The 25,101-nt window shown below is 37.6% G+C and overlaps 1 protein-coding gene across 5 annotated transcripts in view; it reads left to right on the plus strand.

The window, feature by feature from the left end:
* Nucleotides 1-25,101, plus strand: part of DIAPH3 (diaphanous related formin 3) — a 509,936-nt gene that overhangs the window by 66,161 nt on the left and 418,674 nt on the right. For 4 of the 5 annotated variants that reach the window (XM_058683514.1, XM_058683521.1, XM_058683534.1 and 1 more), the window contains one exon: nucleotides 2,378-2,482. In XM_058683514.1, coding sequence (XP_058539497.1) covers nucleotides 2,378-2,482 — 105 coding nt within the window. Of the gene's footprint in view, nucleotides 1-2,377; nucleotides 2,483-6,833; nucleotides 6,901-25,101 lie in introns of those variants that run through there. The other variant, XM_058683539.1, reaches the window with a different exon arrangement.

Here is a 25,101-nt window from a genome sequence, read left to right on the forward strand (position 1 = left end):
CCACCCAGTCTCCCCCCTTTTTGTTTTAAAACAGGGACTGTCATGAAGTGACTGCCGTATTTAGACAAGAGAGGTGGAATAAGACAGTGGAAAGAGGTTGGGAGAACCCTGAGTCTCTTCCTTAATTCCAAATATACCACTATTGTGTATGAGCTCCTGTCATCTTGAATATGCCTTTCCAAAAAGAAGGCAGTAAACTTTTTAAAAGTGTATATCTTAAAATTTTATTTTGATTTCAGCCACAACTAAAGGATTTTGTAGTTTGTTAGCATTCTGTATTTACTACATATTTTAATTTGCTGGTGAAAGAGGCAGGGCCATGCTTGGCTATTAGAAAGAAAATAAAAACACAGTGAATAATTTAATACAGGGGTTCTCAGTACTCTTAAGTACCCTGCCTTTTTGTAACCAGTATACCCATTACTTTCCCTGTAACTTCCCCATTACTTTCTTCCAGGGAAATTCTATATAGGTAATATAAACTACCTACACTCATAATTTAAAAAATCCACTTAATACCTCACTGTAATAAATATTCAACATATATTTCAATATAAACAATTGGCCATGACTGCTGAAGAAGGTATAATAAAGTCATTCTTGAATCTTCACCTCATGCATACAACAGCTATGGTGCAGGTTTATGTAGCTGTGCTGTTCTAGTGATTCAAATACCACAAGCAGTGTTGTCCTGGGGTACCCAAATTTCAAAAATAGAGCACAACTGATGATAAAGCTTATTTAAAAACAAACAACAAACAAAAACAACAACAAATACACCCAGTGGTACTATAACTTGCAGCTATATTAGAATATTAAATATTAAAATCACATAATGCAAAGTATTTCATCTGTAACAACTTACATATTAATGCCATTGTACATTTAATTCTATTGAGTTATTCTAGGCTTAAATAAAATTTTCTTTTTCAAGATGTGTGTCTCTCTCTGTGGGACACAAGACAGTTTCTCATTGTGTAGGATTAGCCCATGTGTTGAAGAATGTCTAATATACCTTGATGAATACTGGTAGCTTCATCTCAAGTCACTGACGACCAGAATATCCCAAGACCTTTCTAAAATCCTAAGTGGTGTTAAGGCCTATTGAGAGTCCCAGGCTTAGAGGGGAAAAAAAAAAAAAAAAAAAAAGGAACAAAACAAACCATTATTCACGTAATAGGATATTTCTAACCTGAACAGCCGGGAGTGACATTACTAATTACTACCTTTTATTAGAGTGTCAAGTTGAACAACTTCTAAGATCTTAAATATTTATATCAAGGTGAAATGAAGGAAATTTTGACTTTTAAGTGCTTGAAGGGATGGGTAGCCAAAAACTGAGTCAGCTAAAGGCATAAACTACAGTGTCTGATGAATTGTAGCACTCTTCTAAAACTTAGAATAAATTTAACCTGCTGGGCTCCACAGGTGATCTGAATTCTTGATTTTTATACACCTGTTTCTGAGAGGCTATGGAGTTGGTATACATTCAAGTGTGTTCTATTGTGTGTTACAAATAAGGGCTACTATCTGGAGGAAATCCATTTGAGCAGCCCTTTTTCAGCCATTTCTGTTATACCTTAGGCTCCTTTTCCATTACCAGAACGGCCTCTAATGAGAGCAACTTAACTGGTAGCAATTCTCATACTTACGTGGATATTCTTGATTTGTATTTTTAGTTAGTGTTAGACCTGTAGCGAGCTCCAGGCTACTTTAACCTTTGATTGGTGCTGTTGAGAAATGTTAGATTTTTAGGTGGTACTTCATTTTATGAGTGCAACTTTTATGTTCTTTGGAACCTAGAATAAATTAAGTAGTTGGTATTTTTGGTAGGGGTAGAGAAGAGAAAACTAGAATGCTTTGCCTTTTGCTAGGCTCTCTACCAGGTATTTGATTCTATGAGCTTGTAGCTACAGAATCAGGAAAGTGCTTGCTTATTTACCTTTTAATTTTTATGATACATGGAACAGCTCTTTCAGAAATAGTGCAAGATAGCTTCAGGTGCACTGTTTTTTTTTTTTTTTTTTTTTAAAGTACCTATATTTGTGTTTGTGTATTTAAAATGTGAATCCAGATGACCTTAAGAAAGGCAGAAATCTTCAACTGTCTAATTACCTGTAGTGATGAGAGTGTAATTTTCCTAGCCTGTTGCGAATTTAAAAAGATTTTCTGGTGTTTTACCTGTTAAAATGATCTAGAACGTGTTTTTCTCTGTGTCTCCTGCTCTTTGCTTTCCTCCAGGCAGAACTACACGTAAATCATTCCAAAACAATTAATGCTGCCGTAGTCACAAATTATTGATTCTCCGTTGGTAGGGTATGTAGAATTGCTGCTCTACTTAGATTCTAAAATGAGGCTTTTTAATTGTGTTTTCCAGGAAGATATGAATTTAAATGAAGATAAGAAAGCACCATTGCGGGAAAAGGACTTCAGCATCAAAAAAGAAATGGTGATGCAGTACATTAATACTGCTTCCAAGACAGTAAGTAAAACTGTCAAGTTGAGAGATACTGCTGGAACGTGCTGCAGTGGGGAAAACAATGCGTTTGTCTAATGATGTGCTTAAGTTTGTGGGCAACTGGAATCAGAGGGCTTTTGAGTGTATAAAGGCACAAGTATTGGGCGTTTGTTTAATTTGAAAATACTTCTTACAGCTTCTAAAACTGCTGTGGTCCTTTAGCCCCTCGCAGTGGTGAGGAACACCGACTGGTTGGTTTACTGACTCCAAGACTTCTTTGCCTGTTAGTGGATTCAGATGGCTATTGATCTCTAATGTCACTTATACACCAGGATGATATTTGCATTACAGAAAAGTAAGACTGATGACATTCTAACTACGTAAATCAGTACACATAATAGTGGCTTAGAGGCATCTCTTTAATGTGAGTTTCCCTACGGATAAAATTATCTTGTAACAAATTATAAATGTAGACGTTGGAAGGAGCATTAAGTGTCCACTCAGCTGCCAGTTTTCTAGGGAAACATGAAATATGTGGGTGGAAGTAATGAGTAAATGTCTAAGAAACCATGACTGGCACACAGAATCAATTATATTTATTTCGTGGGACAACAAATGAGCTTGACCAGTCATATAAAAATTGAATAAATGGATTCGATGAAATCTAGAAATGGAAGCTAATGAAGAAGCAATCAGAAAGACAGCAGAAAATGATTTTGGCTGAATTTAAAATAGAATTGGATTAGAGAAAAATTACTTAACACACTGTACTTTTCACTGGATACTTTAACCAAAGACCAGGTTACAAGAATATAAGTCACTTATACTTTAATTCTATTTATCTCCTAGACCAGTCAGTGACTTGGAGGCCTTTGTTTGGGAAGACAGACTCAAGTGATGTTTAATTTTTAAACATGTCTCAGGTTTGGCATTCTGATGTTTAGTTGTTCAAATCACTGAGTACTATACTTTTTTTTTTGGCTCTCTATGTAGATGGGTGCTGTATCCTGCTGTTGTGACAAAAATTGCTTTTTGTCCCTTAATGGTACCTGGACATCACAAATTAGAATTAGGGACTTAAGAGTCAGAGCACTTGTGTTTCGGATGACTTATCATCCCTTTGATATTGGGCATCTTGTTTTACCTCTGATGCTCAATTTCCTCATCCTTAAGATGGGACTAATATCTATATCATCAGCTTGTTGTTAGAATTAAATTGTTGATGCCATGATTGGAACATAACCGGTTTTATAACTGGTGGCTGTCTCTTGTGGTAGCACTGGTGGTTGTAGCAATCGTTTCTTATTTTTTTCTTTGTGATTTGTTTGTTCTCGCTGTTGAAATCCTTATGCCATAATTACTGATGTACTTGGATTTATGTTTTTTAAACCTTTTTTTTTTTACTATATGAAATTTATTGTCACATTGGTTTCCATACAATACCCAGTGCTCATCCCAAAAGATGCCCTCCTCAATGCCCATCACCTACCCTTCCCTCCCTCCCACCCCCCCCACCCCCCACCCCCCATCAACGCTCAGTTTGTTCTCAGTTTTCAAGAGTCTTTGGGAGAGAGCTTTGGCTCTCTCCCACTCTAACCTCATTTTTTTTTTCCTTACCCTCCCCCATGGGTTTCTGTCAAAGTTAATGGCAGCCTTTTAAAAAAAGTTTTTAATATTTACTTATTTTTGAGAGAGAATGGGACAACGTGAGCAGGGGAGGGGCAGAGAAGATGAGCAGGGGAGGGGCAGAGAAGGTGAGCAGGGGAGGGGCAGAGAGAGAGAGGGAGACACAGAACCCAAAGCAGGCTCCAGGCTCCCAGCTGTCAGTACAGAGCCTGATGCGGGGCTCAAACCCACCAACCACGAGATCACCATCTGAGCCGAAGTTGGACGCTTAACCGACTAAGCGCCCAGGTGCCCCGGATTTATGTTTGAAAATTCAAGTTGACTGTTAGTGAGTCCGTGTCACATTTATTAAGTGTCTGTATATCAGGCAATATTTTAGGCAATGGAGTTGAAGCACCAGGATGGTCAATCATCGTGGCCTACGGAGTAACATAGGATATACACAACAGAAACACAAACGTATAATAAGTGAAATGTAATGTGGGAAAAAAAGCAGGGGGATTGGAGATAATACAACTGTTTTTTTTTTATTGAAATATAGTTAACACAGTGTTACATTAGTTGCAGATATACAGTAGGATTTACCAGTTCTATACTCATTACAGTGCTCATTACAATAAGTGTACTCTTAATCCCCTTTATTTTACCCATCCCTTCACCCACCCTCCCTCTGACTGAACTGCTGCATAGAGTGATCAGGGAAGACCCCCCTGTTAGGGAATTTTAAATCCAACAAGTATGAATTTACTTGATATAATTACAAGAGATACTATATTACTAGAATTGGTTTAGAAAACGTTGGTATAATAGTGCATTTTAGTTCTTGAATTTCAGATAACAAACAGACGTTTTAACAGAAGAACAAATCACTTTGAACTTCATTAGAGTGGATCTATTTCAGTTTGCATTCACTGATTTTAAACTTTAATCCTCTAATCGTTTTGGACTAAAGTTGGAATTTATTTACTAGAATTAGATAATTAGATTATCAGGATTGAAATAGATTAGTTATCTAAAGTATGATTAAAGCATTCACTCCTTTAATTAGTGCTGGGAGGATGGTGACTTTTCCTAGGAGGGTTCTGAATAATTTGGTGGGTGGTTAACATTGTAGGAAGTTCAAGCTGACCAGTCATCTATTTTTGCTCTGGAAGTAGAGACACATTAACTCTCACATACAGACTTTGTCATACCAGGGTATTTAGGTTAATGAGTACCAAAAAAGCTTCTCTGAGGAAAAACCATGAAAATTTATGGATGGGTTGTTCCAGAGAACATGGGGGTATTTGTCAGGTAAACTTTTATAAATTTAGCCTTAGACTTTGCTTTGAGATTCTTTTTGTGGGTAAGCATTAAGTGTGTGTGTGTGTGTGTGTGTGTGTGTGTGTGTGTGTGTGTATGTGTGTGTGTGTGTGTGTGTGTGTGTATACATATATATGCATATATATATATATATATATATATATATATATAGAAAAAGTATATGAAAATGCTTTAGAAATGTTAACCCTCAAACAAGCACTAAACTAGCCAAGCTTGTTTCTTAGAATAGGGGGAAAAAAACCCCAACAAATTCATAGTAATGCTGACTTTTTCAGTTAGAAAAGATTATTAAAATTTTATTCAGCAAGTAGCCTAGTTAGAGGCTGAAAGTGTCAGATCACAGTTTTCCAACTTCTAGGGTGGAGATGGATAGGTGATCCACATGTGCCCTGTACAGTCTGGAAGCCAGGTGTGCTGGGGGCTTCTGAGGAAGATTTCTCTTCCTTATAAAAAGATCCAGAGCAGAAAACCACTTTCTTTCCTGTTATTTGACATGGTGGTGAGAGGGTGTGGGATCCTTGGCACATGACCCCTTAGAGCTGATGCTCTGGCTATGTACAATCCTGCCTCCAGACTCTCCCATTGTGTGATGGGGTGCATATTCTTATTTAAGCTACTTGAAGTTGGGATTTTGCTTTGCGGCTGTGCACGTGTTGCTGGACTGTCCTGATAGCCTTTTGCCTGCATAGGATCTCTATCTTTAATTAACTCCGGAAATTACTCCCCTCATCAAGTATACTCAGCGTACATGAGGATGGGTACTACAAGGCCAGATGGACATTCCTTGGTAAATGGCTTGTCTCAGGTGTTCAGTAGTCAGTGTATTTAAAAAAACTTTCTGAATGAATGAATACAGTCTTGGCTTTTATTTGATTACTGGGTGGATGGTAAGACTATTCTGTAGTAAGTGGTAAGGACCTTGAAGTTAGGATGAGACATGATAGTCCAAATGGAAGAGAATCCATCGTTCCCCAAAATTGTAAGAAGAAAATTCTGGAACAGGACAGAGGAGCTCTTAAGCACAATTGCATAAGAATTTCCCCTATTTTCTAAATGAAAGGCAACTATAATTTAATAAAAGTGCACCTTGTAAATGTATTATTCAGTCTTGCTTATCCTGACTTTGAGTGTTCTCATTCTTGATTGTGGTTTAATTATTAACCCTTTTCTTCTCTTAAAATTTTTAAAGCACCCCTGCAGATAATGTTAAATGATGATATTTGTCAGGACTCCTGTGCTTTGAGGGGACGGACCAAGCTAAGGAGATAAATTCTTTAAAAATTTTTTTTAAATATTTGTTTATTTTTGATAGAACACAACAGGGGGAGGAGAAGAGAGAAAGGGAGACACAGAATCTAAAGCAGGCTCCAGGCTCTGAGCTGTCAGCACAGAGCCCAACACGGGGCTCGAACCCACAGACCATGAGATCATGACCTGAGCCGAGGTCGGCCGCCCAACTGACTGCGCCACCCAGGCGCCCTTCAGTAGATAAAGTCTAATAGACTTGCTGCCTTGGTTTTGGTGTATCATACCCTGTATCTGTGATTCCTGGGTTGATGTTGGTGTTTATCTTCTTGTGGGTGCTTGAGTTGTATTCAGGGTGAACTGGCTCTGGGTGTACGATGTCCGGGTTATGTACAAGTCTGTTGACAGGATTAACAGGAAGCCATGGATTACTTGACAAACACTTTTAAAAATGTGTTAAACAGGATACTTGTGGAGAGTAGGATTTAGAGCTATAAGATACTTCTTCTCCCCTCCTGCCCCCACCCCCCATCACAAAGGGATTGTAAGCATAAAAAATTCACCCTACTTTTCCCATCTGTTGAGAAGAATCTTCCATTTGCTCTTCTGCTTCTAGGCTTTTTCAGGGTAATCAGTGGCCATAGAAAGCTGGAGGAATCCTGGAAGTCAAAACCTACATCCCAGGAAGTGAAAGCAAACCCTGGAAGCAGGGGTTGGGGGGTGGGGGGGATGGGGAGTCTCAGAGGGTGCAAGAGGGAGGGGAAAAGTGAAATGTAACACATTAGCATTTGCTTGTCCGTACTTTTTGGAGTTGACTCCCCAGCTCCCCCCCGCCCCCCACTTATTTTTGGATACAAGATGAGACTGTCCTGATGGTTGACTTCTGTATGAATTATGAGTGGACTGCTATCAGCATGTAGTGGTCTTGTCTTTTGGATGTACCATTAGGTGTGGATAAGAGGCTCTTAAAATTTCTCTTCAAGATTTTAAGCTTCTCATTCCTTCAAAATACATTAGCTTTTTTTTTTTTTTTTCACTTTCCCCCCTGAGAGAGAGCGCTTCTTAATTAGAGCATCCAACCTTTATTTCCCATTTATATTCAGTTTTTTCCTTTTGACACCCCTCTCCCCCCCTCCCAGAAAGAAGCAGAATTCCGTCTTGTTGTGCCCAGATATCTGGTAGCTTCCTTGGACTTTGTTAACTGTTCTCTTCCCTAGTCATTCGAGACTGCAGACAGCTGAGGCATGTATTGGAAAAGATTGACTTGGTGTTGTCAATCTTTTCCGAGTCAATTTTACTCCTTGAACCCCTAAGTATTTCTGTAGTTCTTGCTTAGACTTCTTTAGTAAGAAATAAACACCAAATATTACAGAACATAACTTTAAAAGGCACATAGAAGACTCACAGGTTTGTGAAACAAGATAATAAAATGAATCTAAATTGAGTTTGTAGGTGTAGAGTTATAAGGTCTCGTGTGTGTCTGTGTACGTGTGTGTGTGTGTGTGTGTGTGTGTGTGTAGTGTCTAAAGATAATTTGAAAGGTGTTATCATGATACCACTTGTTCTAGCCCAGTAGAGCATGATGTTCAAGTATGGAGAACGTGGTTTTGTCCAATGTTGTCCATCTACACATATCTTGATCAGAAAAGATTTTTTTTTTTTGAAAAAATACTAATAATGTTCTGATTTGTGTTATCTACATAGGTAGAAAAGCTAGAGTTCATTTATTCTTAGCTCTGATTTGTTAATGCCCCCGTTGATAATACAGTATTTTCATGCCTTTCAGAGTCTTTTTTGGGTCCATTTTCTTTTTTTTTTTTATTTTTTATTTTATTTATTTTTTTAATATGAAATTTATTGTCAGATTGGTTTCCATACAACACCCAGTGCTCATCCCAACAGGTGCCCTCCTCAATGGGGTCCATTTTCATATATCTTGGAAAATATTGTCAGATACAGATAAATCAGGTTCTTTTTGTTTCCTCTCACTTTTCATCATTTTTACTTAAAAGGTTTATATTTTAGCTGCTGGAAACTTCGATGAACCAGACAGTTTTATACATTCTTGCTAGTTACAGTTAACATGGATTACTTTTTGGCTTCCATTTCAGGTTAGGGAATTGATCAAAGCACACTTGTAACATAAAAGCTTACTAAAAATTTGTGGCTGGTACTCGGTATTAGACACTTACCTATTTATCAACAATGCCCTTGCTTACGATATTTTGCTTGTTTGTCTCCAGGTCTTGTCTGCTGAGTTGGGGAAAATATTAGAGCCCCAGGGCAATGAAGCAATTTCTTGTTAGAAGTATTTCTTAATAATCTAACTGGCACTTTAATTTCCATTTCTGTCTATATAGGACAGGTTTTATTTATGTACAATTAAAATGATCTTCCAACAGCTCAAATTCATCCAGCTTCATTATGAGTTGTTTCTGGGCGGCACCGGTGGCATTTAATGTTCTCTATTACTGCAGTGTGTTCTTGCTTAGGCAGGAGATGATAATGAAGAAACCAGTCAGCTTGCTTCTTTCTTTCTTTCTTTCTTTCTTTCTTTCTTTCTTTCTTTCTTTCTTTCTTTCTTTCCTTTTCTTTTCTTTTCTTTTCTTTTCTTTTCTTTTTTTTATAAGAAATTAGGTTTAAGTTAGCATTGTGGATTTTCAATCTTTTAAACACCTTAAAGATACCTTTTCTTATAGCCATTTTTTAAAAGAGTCACCAGAAATACTTATTTACTGGTCAAATGTAGAGTTTTGGTCACTGATGCTTATACCATTTGTGGCATTGGCGATCATCTGCGGCTGTCTTTATCTTTCTCATTGAGTTGGGTCTTGGTCTGAGATATTTTGATCTGCTCATAATTTTTAGATTTTATGAATGTAATTAAACTTCTTATGACTGATAACTGCAAAAGTAGTGAAAAAAAAACAACCTTTGAAAGTGCTAGAAAAAAGAGGCATGTGATTTGATGGAGATGGAAATAATCAGCAAATAGCCCTATGGAACCTTTTAAAAGAAAAAAATGTTCTGAAGGAATATGAGAAAATGAAAATGCTACATATCTACAGTTGCCTTTCAGCGAGTGAAGGCGAAAGGTAACTGATGAATTGAGGGGAAAGAGAGTGGTCAGGAACAATAGCCCTCAACCTTGATATTCATTAGAATCCTCTGGAGAACTTAAAAAAAAATAGGTGTCTGAACCCTACCATTTAACAAGTCAGAATTCCTGCAGGTGGTACCAAGGCTCCAGTATTTAGAAAATCTGTCTTGGTGATTCTACTGTACAATCAGAGATGAAAACTAGCCCAGAGATGGGCTCTACAGGATGAGCCTCATCAGTAGATGTCTGCTAGTGTAACATTAATTCAACAAAAGACTAGGAGTTGATGGAATTTAAAGGCAAAGCATAGAGGCTGTTAATTAATAAAGGTCCTTTGGGTTCAAGGCTAGCTTGAATGTACATAAGGTCAAATTGGTGTTCAAGTAGCATACTGTAGCTACCAAGAAATCCTGATACTTGGCCACTTAGCATTTCCCTCTGATGATTTTATCTATTATAACAGATGGAAGAACCTGGTCTGTTTTGGGAAAAGATGCCTAATAGAACAGTATTAATAAGAAGAAAAAGAGTATGCCTGCTTTAAAACCTTTAGTGGACTGACTTATCTTCCCAGTTGGCGGTAAACTTAAAACCCCTTTAATTTAGTTTGGACTTAAGAGACAGCCTTTCGGTTCTTCATTTCTAAACAGAATAAATTCTATACATACTTAAAAAAAATACTTCATAGGTTAATTGGATGCACAAAAAGCATTAATTATTAATTTTATGCTTCCTTGATTTATTACCATTTCCTAACTGGTGTAATACAATGGTTTCCCCCCACGTCAAAGAAAATACGGTTGGTATATCTTCTAATATGTATCACATATCAATGTGATACAAAACTATTTCAAATCCTTTTAAAATCCAAAAGCCTTCAGGCATAGATGAAGTAAACTGGGAACTCTATCCTTGGGTCATTAACATGTGAAAAAATACTTAAAAAGTAAATTTAGACAACCTTAGGCTTTGACTGCTTCTTGTATATTAATACTGTTATACAAGATTTTTTTTTTTTTTGGTAGATTTTTTGTTCCTTGGGAAAGCTGTTCTATTACACTGTTGGTGAGTTAAGTCATTATCTGACATGGTTTTTGTAAAGAATGGTTTTGTTCTCCTTGATTAGACATTTTTGTAGTTGAGTTTATTTATATCAGGTCTGGAATATGTCTTAGGACGTCTCTACATTTTTAAAATGAGTAAGGCCTATGGAGTGACATCCCCAAGATTTGCAGCTAGAACGAGAAACCAAGATTTTTTTTTTCAACTTTTTATTATAAATAGTTATAGAAAACAGCAAAACCAAATATGTAGCTTAACGAATTATCATAAGGGAAACACCAGGTTGACAAATGGAACTTGCCGCCACTTGAGAAAGCCCTGCATCTACCCTGTCCATCTCAAACCTCTCCCCCCAACCTCTTTTTTTGAACTACTGACTGACTGACTTTTATAGGGGTCACTTCCTTCTCATCTTATTTCTCCATCTTCTATCGATGGACACTTAGGCTGCTTCCATAATTTGGCTATTTTACATAATGCTGCAATAAACGTAGGAGTGCATGTATCCTTTTGGATTAGTGTTTGTGTATTTTTTTGGGTAAAGATCCAGTAGTACGATTAATGGATCGTAGGATAGTTCCATTTTTAACTTTTTGCGGAAACTTTATACTATTTTCTAGAGTGGCTGTAGCAGTTTGCATTCCCCTCAGCAGTACATAAGGGTTCCTATTTCTCCACATCATTTCCAACATCCTCTCCTGTTTCTTGTTTTTTTGATGTTAGCCGTTCTGACAGGTGTGAGGTGTGAGGTGATCTCTCCTTGTAGTGTTGATTTGCATTTCCCTGATGATGAGCATCTTCTCTTGTGTCTGCTGGCCATCTGTATGTCTTTGGAAAAATGTCTCTTCATGCCTTCTGCCCAATATTAATTGGATTATTTGTGTTTTTGGGTGTTGGGTGTTTTAAGTTCTTCATGTATTTTGGAATTACCCTTTATCAGAGAGGCCATTTGCAAATATCTTGTCTCATTCTTTAGGTTGTCTTTTAGTTTTGTTGTTTTCTTTGCAATGCAGAATCTCTTTATTTTGATGTAGTCTCAACAGTTTATTTTTGCTTTTGTTTTCCTTTCCCTGGGGGACATATCTTGGAGAAAGTTGCTGCGTCCACTGCCAGAGAAATTACTGCCTGTGCTCTGTTCTAGGATTTTTACAGTTTCAGGTCTCATATTTAGGCCCTTTTAATATATTTTGAATTTATCTTTGTGTGTGGTATAAGCCCGTGGTCCAGTTTCATTCTCTTGCATGTCGCTGTCCAGTTTTCCCAACATGGTTTGTTGAAGAGTCTTTTTGCCATTGCGTATTCTTTTTGGAACACACTTGTAAAGAGTCCTTTCCTCTCAAATACTGATTACTTCATGATCTAGGAAATTTAGGATAAATGCTTTATTCTTTTTCCTTTGCCAGTTTTCACTATACTGAATTGGTTTCCTATCACCCTCTGAAGGTAACCAATTACAAAAATTTTTTTTTAAGTGTTTGTTTAATTTGGAGGGAGAGCACAAGTTGGAAGAGGCAGAGAAAGGGTGACAGATAATCTGAAGCAGGCTCTGTGCTGAGAGCACAGAGCCCAATGCGGGGTTCGAACCCATGAACCGTGAGGGCATGACCTGAACCAAAATCAGACCTATAACTGAGTCACCCAGGTGTTCCTGAAAGTAACCAGTTTTTGATATTAAGATATTATTACTTGGGCACCTGGGTGGTTCAGTTGGTTAAGTATCTGACTCCTGATTTTGGGTCAGGTCGTGAGCTCATGGTTTGCGAAATTAAGCCCCACATGAGGATCTGTGCTGACAATGAGCTTGCTTGATATTCTCTCTCTCCCTCTCTATGCTCCTTTCCTGCTCACACATGCATGTGTGTGTGGGTGCGCACACATGAGCTCTCTCTCTCTCTCTCAAAATAAACTTAAAAAAATGTCATTAGGATAACTTATGCATCGTAATTACTACTCTTAGTGAAGCTCAGATTGTCTGGTCTTTGACCAGCAGGCCCTTGCCTGGGTGCTCCTAGTCATTTTGGCATGACCCTAGGAATTTTGGATTGTTTCATTCCTATCTGGCAAGGTCTGACAAACCAGGTTCCTTTCTCACTGTGCCTGGAGTCAATCATTTCCTTCTGGGGGAAGTGGTATTCCAAGAACAGTCTGGGTGTCACGGATGCTTATTGCTAATAGGTTAATTGTTGTTTCCAGGACTTTTCAGTGGAGATCTAGCAAAAGAAAAACAAAGCTGTGTGTATATATTCAAAAACGGTTTCTTTTGCGTATCCTGTGTCCGACTGCTGCTCTTGTACTATATCTGCATTAAACATATGTAGACTTATGTAGACATTACATTTTACATTTCTTTCTAGTTCCCATTTAGCCTTTCCTTCTATGAGTAACTATTTAGCCCCCATTTCATCTTTATTTGCAAGTAACTGTATTTTAATGCTCACCATCAGTCCTTAAGTTGATATTTCTCTAGACATTTGTCTGAAGTTTGTTTTGTAATAGATTCCTTCAAAGGGCTCCTGGGAACAGTATTTCCTGAGTATTGCATATTGATAACTGTATATGCCTTTTATTGCTTAGTCAGTTATATTTGGCAATAAAATCTTTGGCTCACATAGTTTTTTCCCTTAGGATCTTAAACATACCATTTTCTTCTGGCATAAAGCATGACAGTATTGGTGTCCAAAGTTCTGTGGATAACTAAGTATTATCCCTTACAGGTTACTGGCTCTTTTGTTTAAAATGTTTATTTTGAGAGATAGAGAGCGCGTGCATGCGAGAGCTTGAGCACACACAGGGGAGGGGCAGAGGGAGAGAGAGAATCTCAAGCAGGATTTGCACTCAGCACAGGATCCCACTACTGTGAGATCATGATCTGAGCCAATATTAAGGGTTGAATGCTTAACACGCTGAGCCACTCCGGCACCCTGTTTTCATCTAGATGTCTGGGTTGGGATTATCTGGTATGTAATATACCTTCATTATGTGCTTTTTATGTCCTTTTTTTTTTTTTTTTCCCCTCACTTAAATTTCATGAAACTGTTCTATTGTCCTGCCTTGGTTTCTTCTTCAGGGATCCTGTTATCTGTATATTAGACTTGTGTATCTTCATTATGCCACTTTGTCCCAAATCCTTTTTATCTTATTTTTGTTGTTCTTATTCTCTGTAGTGTAGTCCCCTCCCCCTCCCCCTCTTCTTCTTCTTCTTCTTTTTCTTTTTAAGTTTTATTTATTTTAGTAATCTCTACACCCAACATGGGGCTCGAACTCACAACCGTGAGATCAAGAATTGTATGCTCTTCTGATTGAGCCAGCCAGGCACCACTGTAGTCTTCACTTCTAAGTGAAGACTTCACTTTTTTAAAAATTTATTGTAGTTTCTACCCCCTGCTCCGAGTTCTCATACCTCATTTCTGAGTTTTTGGAATTCTGTTTTAATTTTTTTCCCACTAGGTCTTCTATATTCTCTCAGTGTCTCTTAACTCATATTGAAATTGTAAGTTACCTTGCCACGTCTTATGGTTTTGTTTTTGTGGTGACTGTTCATCTTCTATATGAATGTTCTCTGTTCTAATTTCATCCTCAGCACTTTCTCCACAGTCCGGGTGCTGTCCTGCAGTTCATGGGACACAGACTACTCCTGTCTCTTTAGATTTTTTTTTTTTTTTCTTTTTTTTGCCACTTGGGCTCACCCACAATTGGAGTGGGCTGTACTCCACCCAGTTTTAGCTGCTGTTCGCAGATTAACCTACTGAGTTTTCTAATGACCACCAGTGGGCTCTTCTGGGGTGGTCGTGTTTTCATGTTCGTCAGCCACCTTCTTGCCTCCTCTGTTTGTTCTCTCTCTCTCTCTCTCTCTCTCTCTCTCTCTCTCTCTCTCTCACACACACACACACACACACACACTGACAATGTGTAGATTTTGAGGTTGTTAGTGGTTTCTTTCCAACCACTTGTATTTTGAGGATCACAGAGATAAGTTGTTGCTCAGAATTGTTAGGTTTTTGGTTTTGCCCTTTAGTCGTTTTTTCTGTGGGAATCCAGTGAGTTTCAAAACCTACACTGCTGCTGCCATCTGCCCAAATCCTCCAGTCTTCTCATTGTGAGTTTCATATTCTTGGTCTGATGCCAATTTATATCGGGCTAAAAAAACAATTCAGGATTACCAGCATTCTTCCTCTTGCCTGTCCTAGTCCCCTTGCCTTTCGGGGTAGAAAATCATGACTGATTAAGGAATGACGTTTCTCTATGTAACCTTAACTCCTAGCTCTGGGTTTTGCTGTTTATGCAACCTGTAAACTTTCATCAAACCTCTTAATGGTCCATGACCTACAAATAGATTTAAATAAAACACTAGTTTTAGTTTTAATTTCTATATTATGTTTATGTGGTGCTGTCATCTTCTCCTATAATTTCCATAAGTTATGCAGAATGCATCCTTTTTTATATCCCATGGATAGTTGGAAAATTCAGACTGCCCTTCAGTACTTTACCCCACCCCTGGAAAAATAGGTCTCATCTGCTTGTGTGTGTCTATAAATTAGTGAGTGTGTTAAAGCTATCACAGCATGAAATCACTTCAAGCACTGTGAAAGACTATCTTAAAGAATTTAAATTGATTGCAGATGTTAGTGCAATTAAGCAGGCCTGATGAGCTCAGAATCCTGTTTCTCAGATTTGAATATGAATGCAGTTAAAAAAATTACAGTGATGTACTCCATGTAAATGGAGTTCATGGGCATCTGAGAGTTTATTTCACCTTGTATTATAAAATGGTTCAGCAACGTGAAAAGTGCTGTGTGACCCCTTTTGCAGATACGTACACTACTTGGAAAATGTATCACTCATGAAAATGTATCACTCTTCTTAAGAATATAGTTCCGTGCTGTCCTTAACCGACCAGAATTGACTTTGAATCATTATTTCCTTCATTATTTCATTTGTCTACCAATTTGTTTGTGCACCTGTTGTGCCTATTAACTTATTTAAAAACTATTCTATAGACAGAACTATAGTATCTCTGCCCCATTTTTAAGAAAAAAGTTTAACAAGCCAACAGAGTTGGCTTAGATAATGAAAGCCTGGGACCTTTTTTCCCCTTGAGGTCAGACTTTTTGACTACTAGACCTCTACCTCCCTGTAGTGGCTTTGGCTTTAAACCGCTGACATGTAAAAGAAATTTTCTGTTTTAAAATACAACCTACTAGGGACATCGGGGTAGTTCAGTCAGTTAAGCGTCCGACTTCGGCTCGGGTCATGATCTGATGGTTTGTGGGTTCAAGCCCTACGTCAAGCCCTGTGCTGACAGCTAGGAGCCTGGAGCCTGCTTTGGATTCTGTGTCTCCCTTTCTCTCTGCCCCTCCCTTGCTTACATGCTGGCACGCGCACACTCTCTCTCTCTCTCAAAAATATTAAAAAATTAAAAAAAAATACAACCTACCGGGTTGCAAATTAGAAAGTGAATTCTGAAATAAGACTGTAACAAGATCAAGTAGAGTGTACGGTGTGTTCATTTTCAATTTATTTCAAATTGATCCGTGCACATTAAGTAATTAAACCCATCAATTTCTGTAACACCTTGTAAAATGTTATGGACATTAGGACTTTATTATATATACAGTAGTAAAATAAATTACAAAAATGATGAGTAACTGTATTTAGATACTGTTTTTAAATACTAAGAAAATTACTAAAATGTTGAAGTATAGTAATAATAATTTGAAATAGGAACAAAGTGCATTATATCTTTTCCAGGAGGTATGAATTATTAAATTTGTGTTGAACAATATTTTATGAAAACCTATTTTACTCATCATGGCAGGCCATGTTTTTCTGAGTTCAGAATCCAGCTTTGTTACTTTTAGCTGTGTGATTTGAAAAAATTCATTATCCCTAAGACTTGGTTTACTTAATAATAAAGTTTAGGAGTGTTAATGTTGGAACATATAGGATGGGAAGTAGGGCAGTGATTACATAAGTTCAAGCCATCAGAGGTTAAAGTGTGAAATGACACTGGGCAAATGTATGCTACAGCTGAAGCATTCTTAAATTGGCTTCATAATGGAATAAAGTTGAATAAATTATTAAAACTAGGCATCATAAAATTGCTCCTACTTTGATTTTTTCCTATGCATGAGACATACCTGTGAAGTGTCATCTGTGAACATTCGTGTGATTTAATTTGACCAAGAATTTATACTTGTATCGCAGTCTAAGTTCAAACTTAGGTTTGTATGATTTCTTGAGAGTATGATCTTGTCAGTTACTTGGCCCATACCTAATTGGAAAATAAGGTTTTTTAAAACACCCATCCTAATCTTGTCTTTTCTAAGCATCGAAGTCATTTATCACAGAAACAACTTATCCTTCATTCTTACGTATGATTATGTTAACAGGAACAGATATTATTATAGCTCATAAACTGTTGGGGATACAAAAAAATCAACTCTTTGTAGTCACAGAATTCAATTCATGGGAGTAACTATGTTACTATGTGTAGTTACAGTATGCTTTCAGAATAATGGAAATATAACTTACAGAATAATGGAAAGCTTGATCTTGGATGCCTATATCCAGCACCTTAAGGAAGTCCCACGGTGGATTTTTTTCTCTTCTCGTTATCTCCAATGGGGTCATAAAAATATAATTTTCCATAATTTAAATTTTTCCCCTACTTAATTATTCTACCCTCTGTTAGAAATAGTTGTCTCAGTTCAAATGGGTTCAAGGAAAAGCAGGAATGTATTGACACATGCACCTGAAAAGCTATTGGCTTCAGATGGGTCTAGATATAGGTTTGGTTTCAAACAGACCTAGATCTAGGTTCTCAAATGACTGAGAGACTCAGTCTTTCTATGTTGGCTGCATTTTACTGTGTCTTGGCAGGTTCTTTCCATGGTATATCTAAATGACTAGCAGAAGCTTCTGGCTTAACTCCTGTATTTTAGGTCAGTAGTCTCCAAAAAGTCTTGATCACTTAACCCATTAATTTTTTAAAAAAATTATCGTATACTAATAAATATTGGCTTATTACAAACATGACTACTGTACTAGTAATTCATATTTGTCATAGTCATTTTATATATAAACTAATGTGTTAACATGTTAATCTCAAATGGGTGATGTGAATTGAAACTATTAAGATAGAAATGATTTCATTTGAGAATTTTACCTCCTTCACAAATGTTTGGTTTCCCTTTTGTTATGAACACATTTTAGCTATGCCACATTGGTGAGAGACACTGGTAAGTTGCCTTTTTCCTCAAATATTTTTCCACAATCTACAAATTACTTTCTGACTTGCTGTTTTCATGAACTATAAAATTTTCTGGGGGGCGCCTGGGTGGCGCAGTCGGTTAAGCGTCCGACTTCAGCCAGGTCACGATCTCGCGGTCCGTGAGTTCGAGCCCCGCGTCAGGCTCTGGGCTGATGGCTCGGAGCCTGGAGCCTGTTTCCGATTCTGTGTCTCCCTCTCTCTCTGCCCCTCCCCCGTTCATGCTCTGTCTCTCTCTGTCCCAAAAATAAAAAATAAAAAACGTTAAAAAAAAAAAAATTAAAAAAAAATTTTTTTCTGGGTTTGGTGCCTATTTTAAGATAAAACAAATGTTCAAGTTCAAATTTTTTATCTGTTTTCTCCAAAAAAATTGTCTCCTGCCCCTTAATTTTAAAGGTCTTAGTTTTAAATTGCCCATTCTATTTTTTAAAAATTCTTCTTAATGTTTGTTTATTTTTGAGGGAGGGAGGGAGGGAGAGAGAGAGAGAGAGAGAGAGAGAGAGACAGACAGACAGAGCACAAGTGGGGGAGGGGCAGAGAGAGAGGGAGACACTGAATCTGAAACAGCCTTCAGGCTCTGAGCTGTCAGCACAGAGCCCGGCGTGGGGCTTGAACCCACAAACCATGAGATCATGACCTGAGCCGAAGTCGGACGCTCAACCGACTGAGCCACCCCGGCTTCCCAATTGCCCATTCTATTTTTAATAACTGACCCAATCCTATCCATTCAGCAGTGTTCTGGGAGCATGCATAAACCTGCAGTAGCCACTGCAGTTCTCTGAAGTTCAAGGTGACTTCCTTCTTGCCTAGGTCAACCCTTTCTTATTTGTTGCTTCTATCCATTTCTCTGTTTTACTGCGAACTAGCTCTCAGCCTCTGTGTAGCCACATTTAAAGACTTGTTTGAATTTGCTGTTTTGACCTCCGCATTACCACTCTTTCTGCCTACTGGGTTACTATTTGAGGGCCCTGAGTAAGAAATGATGTGCCCTTTCTCTGCCTTTCTATGTTATATTGGAGAAAAATGGCATTGAGGTCATGTGTCACATGGACAAGATAGGTCGCTTTAAGATAGTCTTATCTTTGTGAATTTGTGAATGTCCACATATGATGGATCTTGAAGACTCATAAACTTGGTCAACATTCCAAGACTTAATACGCATTTTGTGGACAGGTATACGATCTAAGCTAATAGAGACTGTATAAAAATCCAAATGCCACTTTAATAACATAATGAGAAATATCATTAAGGAGGAAATTGTTTTTAACTAGTCTATATAAGAAGCTAAATGATGGAGAATTGTTTATTTGGTATTGGATGATATGCCATGAGCATAACAGTGTGTGTACCCACAGCGTTATATGCTTTTCTTACCTTAACTGTTCTCATACTTCATATAATTATCCACTGAATTAATGTGATAGACGAGAAGCTCCATGAAGGTGGGGAATACCTGATGGGGTACAAACTAGATATGTGTGTTAATGGGCCTGGTACTCCCCTTCCTGGAAAGTCTTAATAGAACTCTCTGCAGAACTTTGAGTCTCTGGACGTGTCTGCCGGTAGCCATGCAGACTACTTCCTCTAGAGTACCCTGAAATTGCTTTTTATGGTAACTAAATTCATTTTATCTTGAGGTCATGCTTGATCTTGGTGCACATGTGTAATCTCTTGAGACGTTTTAATAGGCTCATATTATGTGATAAATTTGGATTTTTCTGAATTTCATTATCTGAAGTTAATTGTAACCTCAGATTTGTGGGTGTCTTAGAGTTGGCAGAATACCTCTCCCCGTAGGTTCACTTCTTTTAGAGTGGAATGTGACAAGAACTGGTGTTTTCCTTTTATTTTCTCACTAAACATTTCACTTTCATAGCTCATGATCTTTATACATTTCCCCCCTGTGTTTTTGAGAGTTTTCTTAGGACATAAAGAGTGTTTCAGTAACTAAAGTGATTAGAAATTCTAAGATCAACTTGTTTAGTAATCAAGTAACATTGCAAGTATCCTTCATTTATTCAGATGTTCAAATTTAAAATTATTAAAATCAAAGATACAACTTAAAAAGATAGAGTATCACTTAATGAGATGGTCTACAACCAATATGGAAGAATTTCTTACTATCTTATTGCTTTGTTCTCCACTGAAAAAAAGTAGATGATTTCTTTTTTTTTTTTTTTTTTTTTTTTTTTTTTTTTTTTAATTTTTGGGACAGAGAGAGACAGAGCGTGAACGGGGGAGGAGCAGAGAGAGAGGGAGACACAGAATCGGAAACAGGCTCCAGGCTCCGAGCCATCAGCCCAGAGCCTGACGCGGGGCTCGAACTCACAGACCGCGAGATCGTGACCTGGCTGAAGTCGGACGCTTAACCGACTGCGCCACCCAGGCGCCCCAAAAGTAGATGATTTCTAAATCCTTCTTACATTAAAAGTTCTAGAGAAGGAATACTTTTCTTTTAAGATATGATCAGAATTCAAATGCCATCTTAATGCACACTAAATAAAAAATGAATAAATGAATGGAATGGCTTTAAGTAATTACTTTTGTATAATGCTTATTTAAAATTAATAACAAAATCTAAGTTAAGAATATGACTAACGGGAATACACTAAAAGGTATTTAAAACAGCAATATTAAGTTTTTGCTTATTTCAGAAAGGATGCATTGTTGAAGAAAACTTGGAAAATATAAGATGTAAAGAAGGAAATAAAAAAATCCTACCAACCCAAGGAATCAGCTAAAATATTAAGGTGGTTTTGATTTCGAAACAACCTACAAAGCCATTAAAATGGTAAAACTAAGTTTTCTATAGCAGAAATGTTAAATGCGACTTTTCCTGCTGTCAGAGTTTGGTTGAAGTCCAGAGGCTGAAGACAGCAGGTGCCAGACCAGTGTGGGCCCCAGAGGAGATTGTGAGAATGATCCTGATACTGTTAACTTGTCATTTGCCTCTAGGCTATATAAGAATAGGTTCACAAATATTTTTTTTTTAAATGGAAGATTGATAGAGAGGCTTTCTTTGGAGAGAGTGGTGTCAGAATGCTATGGTGTTATCTTCAACTTATGATGAGGGAATAAAGCTAAATGAGTGGCCCTTTGAGAAACCTCTCAGAGGTTGACTGTTGTCCCTTTCAATCTGGGGGCATGTGGTTGGAAAGTGACTCTATCTGCAAATGGTAGACTCTAAAGGCAAGAGTCTGTATGAGTTGTTCTGGTGGCAAAGCAAGAAGAAAGACCTATTGTTGGAACAAGTTAGACTTGCACCAAAACATTGACTGGATATGGACCTCTCAGAGGTAGCTGGGTTTCAGTTATCTTCAGAATTTTATATAAGGAGACCACCTACAATGACCCCAACAGAGTCTATGGAAGGTAGATGTAGAAGTCTCAGCAAGTGAGTCTCTGAGTAACCCACATATGCAAATGCTGCCTTCTGGGATGCTTATCAGCCATAACCAGAGGACACTGGCACTGGAGTACAGCTGTGATATCTGATGACAATAGTTTTCTGCACTTTACCTCTTTGCTCTCCACTCCCTTCAGCCCTGAAGGTGTTGGGGAAAACCTGATGAGTAGGGATAATGGAACTGAAAAACGCGATGGGAAAATAGGGAAGATTCACAGCTTTGTTCACTATATTTCCTAGTGTGAGTGACAGTCACACTGAGGAAGAAGAGGACCTTTAAAGTTTTTGATACTATACTTGTAAGAAAAAAGAACTCACTGTTCTTTACTATGCTGGATAAGTGTTGTGAAATGTAGAATATTCTAAGGTAAAATAATCTGGAGGTGAATGTTTTTAAGTAAGTTAAATTCTGGAAGTTGTGAAGAACAAGATTGACTATGTTTGTTAATGTAACAACTAAAAACTTCTGTGTGGGTGATGGGGAGAGAAAGGAGTAAATATAAAGTTGGAAGAAATTAAAAAAAAAACTAGAATAAAATATTTGCTGTGTATCACTCCTGTGTAAAGAATACCTCCAAATCATTAGGAAAAAGATGAATAACCCAGTAGGAAAAATTTTACTTAATGTGAATAAGCAATTTACCCAAGAAGAAACCTAAATGGTGAGCAGCCATTTGAAAAGATGTTCAATCTCAATATGTAAATTAAAATAGGTATGGAAAGCATTTTTCACCTGTCCAAAATGAAAAACTATATTGCTGACAGTAGTGTTTGGTGAGGGAGTAGAAATATATAGCAATGCAGCCTTATTGGAGTATAATTTGGCAGTCTCTATTTAAATAAAAAACTTGTATACCCTAGTTATCAAACAACCCCACTCCTTTGAATAGCAATAACTTGATTTAAAAAAATTTGTTTTTAACATTTATTTATTGAGAGACAGCGACAGAGCATGAGCATGGGAGGGGCAGAGAAAGGGAGGGACACAGAATCTGAAGTAGGCTCCAGGCTCTGAGCTGTCAGCACAGAGCCTGATGTGGGGCTTGAACTCACAAACGGCGAGATCGTGACCTGAGCCGAAGTCGGATGCTTAACCGACTGAGCCACCCAAGTGCCCCAAATAACAATAACTTGAAAGTATAAACATGTACGTATGAAGTGGGTCCTTGCAGCACTGTGTAAAATGTCTAGAAACTTAACCAAAATCTCCATCACTGGAGAAGTGATGAGTTTATAGCACATTCATGGAGTGGTGGATAATCCAGCCATTAAAATGAGTGAGTTAGATAGGAGTTAGAAAGTTAGCTGATAAGAAAAAAACTATAGAAATCTATGGATCATTCAAGAAATTTGTGTTGTTTTTTTTTTTTTTTTAACTTAAAAAAAAAAAAACAGTTTATTTAGTTTGAGAAAGAGAGTGCAAGAGGGGCAGAGAGCGAGGGAAAAAGCCAAATCCCAAGCAGGCACTGCATTGTCAGTGCAAAGCCCGATGCAGGGCTCAAACCCATTGTTCTTATCATGACTTGAGCTGAAACTAAGAGTCAGATGCTTAACCGAATGAGCCATCCAGATGCCCCCAACCAATCTGTGTTTAAAGAATTTGTGAGTATATACGAGTATATGTGAATGGGTAAGAGTGTTCTCTACCCCTTGAAAAAACAAAACAAACTCTTGATAGATACTCCCTGAACTTACAAAAGCATTCACAGTGTCATCTTAGGCTATGATTGGAGAAACTGAGGCAAGGACTGATTTCCTTGTATACTTAAAAAGGACTAGTGGGATTATGGCTGACTTTTAGTTTTTGGTGTTTTTGTGTATTTCTTAGGATAAAAAGTTGTTTTTGGACAGAAAATGGAGAGGATGCTATGAGGTAAAGAGCTAGGGGAAGAGGAAGGGCAACCATTTACCATATTATGTCCTACTTCGGGATGTGGTGAGATGTGAACAATGAACTTCAGTGCCTGCCCCTTGATGTTTAGGCTACAGTAATCCATTCTGTGCATAAGAAATTTGGGGACGCTATTGTGAAGAAGACAATGTATTTAGCACTTCAAGGAGCTCACAGTTGAGGAGAGACAAGATGTGTAACAGGTGAGAAGAATACACTGGGATCTGTGGGCCCTAAGTGTGTGGTCACGTGCTGGATTATTGCCCACAGTACTGTGCTAAGAATGTATTATACTCTGTCTTGGGTAGTTAACGGGGTGGGTGAGGAGACCCTGGACTCTCCTCTGTCTCCAAGCTGGAAACCTGAGCAGTGCGACAGACTGTCCCCTCAATAGCTTCCTTCCTTCATCCACGTCTTCAACCTTGGTCCCAGAAATTGTCTGTGTAGAGTCATACTTTCTTAGCAGAAATCAAGTCTGATGTTGTTCCTAACAGAATACCGTTTCTGTCTTGTTTACTAAGTCATTTTGCCATGGTGCAGATGGCCTGATAACATGGACCACATTTCAATTACAAAAATAAAAACAAATCAGCAGAGCTAATAGTATGCTGTTTGCAAGGCTTTTAAATGTAACTTGGAATAGCACACGGATTCATTTTATATTCTTGTAGAAAATTGGCACTCATTTAATAATCACTTTTATTTGCCGAACTTAAGTTTTGGAAACATCTGGATAAATCCTAAATAAATTAAATGTTGAGTTTGTGATCATTGCCAAATGGTGTTTATTAAGCATTTTACCTATGTGTGACAATCCTGGATGCTGTAAATATCACAGTAAATGAAAAATAGAGGTGACCTGGAGACTTGATTCATCAAAGAGGTATATTATTACATTGAAATACATGGAAAGTATTTATATTTGAAGTACTTCATGTGATTTTTCTGCGTCTTAGAAATTATTACCTAAAGTGATTTTTTTTTCTAGTCTTAAAAATTAGAGTGCATCTGATAACATCCAAGTTACTTTCCATTGTTGACATGTCTTTGATTCTTGCCTTTACAGGAAATGTCACTCAAGTAAGAACCCTGTTTTCAAAGCTATTTAGTTGAAAACTTGATGCCTTTATCTGAGTGTTTTCACTGAGTAATGAATGTTTTCATTAAGTAATATATAATCATTGTGGAAAAAACATACAAACCAAAAAGAAGAAAACGAAAACCATAATTTCTTTGCCAGAGATAATGGTTGTTAACATTTTTGGTTACTTTTCTTTGAATTCTGCAACAGGAAGCTGAGAATCTCAGCCTTCAGGTGGTTGTAGAGAGTAAATGAAATTCTACGTGTTGTTACTGCATGTGTGGTGTCTGTCACACGTTAGGTAAAGCATTTGGCAGGATGTGCTAATGACAGGTGTATTTTCTAGTGAGTTTTAAAGTGTCAGTCTTACTTTTCTTTAATAGTGTCCTGATTATGTTCTAACTCCTTTTCAAGGGAGAATTTAATGTTGGTGTATGTAAAAGTGAAGTCTGATAGAACATGTAGCTGTAGAGAACACCAGGGTGTATAGATTTTTCTCTGAAATTCATGAAATTGGTCCTGGCATGCCAGAGGTTAGTTCTCATGTTAAATGGTGTACAGACATAGTTGAAAACTTACCGATAAATTAGCAAGAAGAGAGGAATGGTGGAGACATGGTGAAAGCCTCCGTTGAGTGGGTAG

Source organism: Neofelis nebulosa, chromosome 1 (assembly GCF_028018385.1).
Source record: "Neofelis nebulosa isolate mNeoNeb1 chromosome 1, mNeoNeb1.pri, whole genome shotgun sequence".
Taxonomy (NCBI): Eukaryota; Metazoa; Chordata; class Mammalia; order Carnivora; family Felidae; genus Neofelis; species Neofelis nebulosa.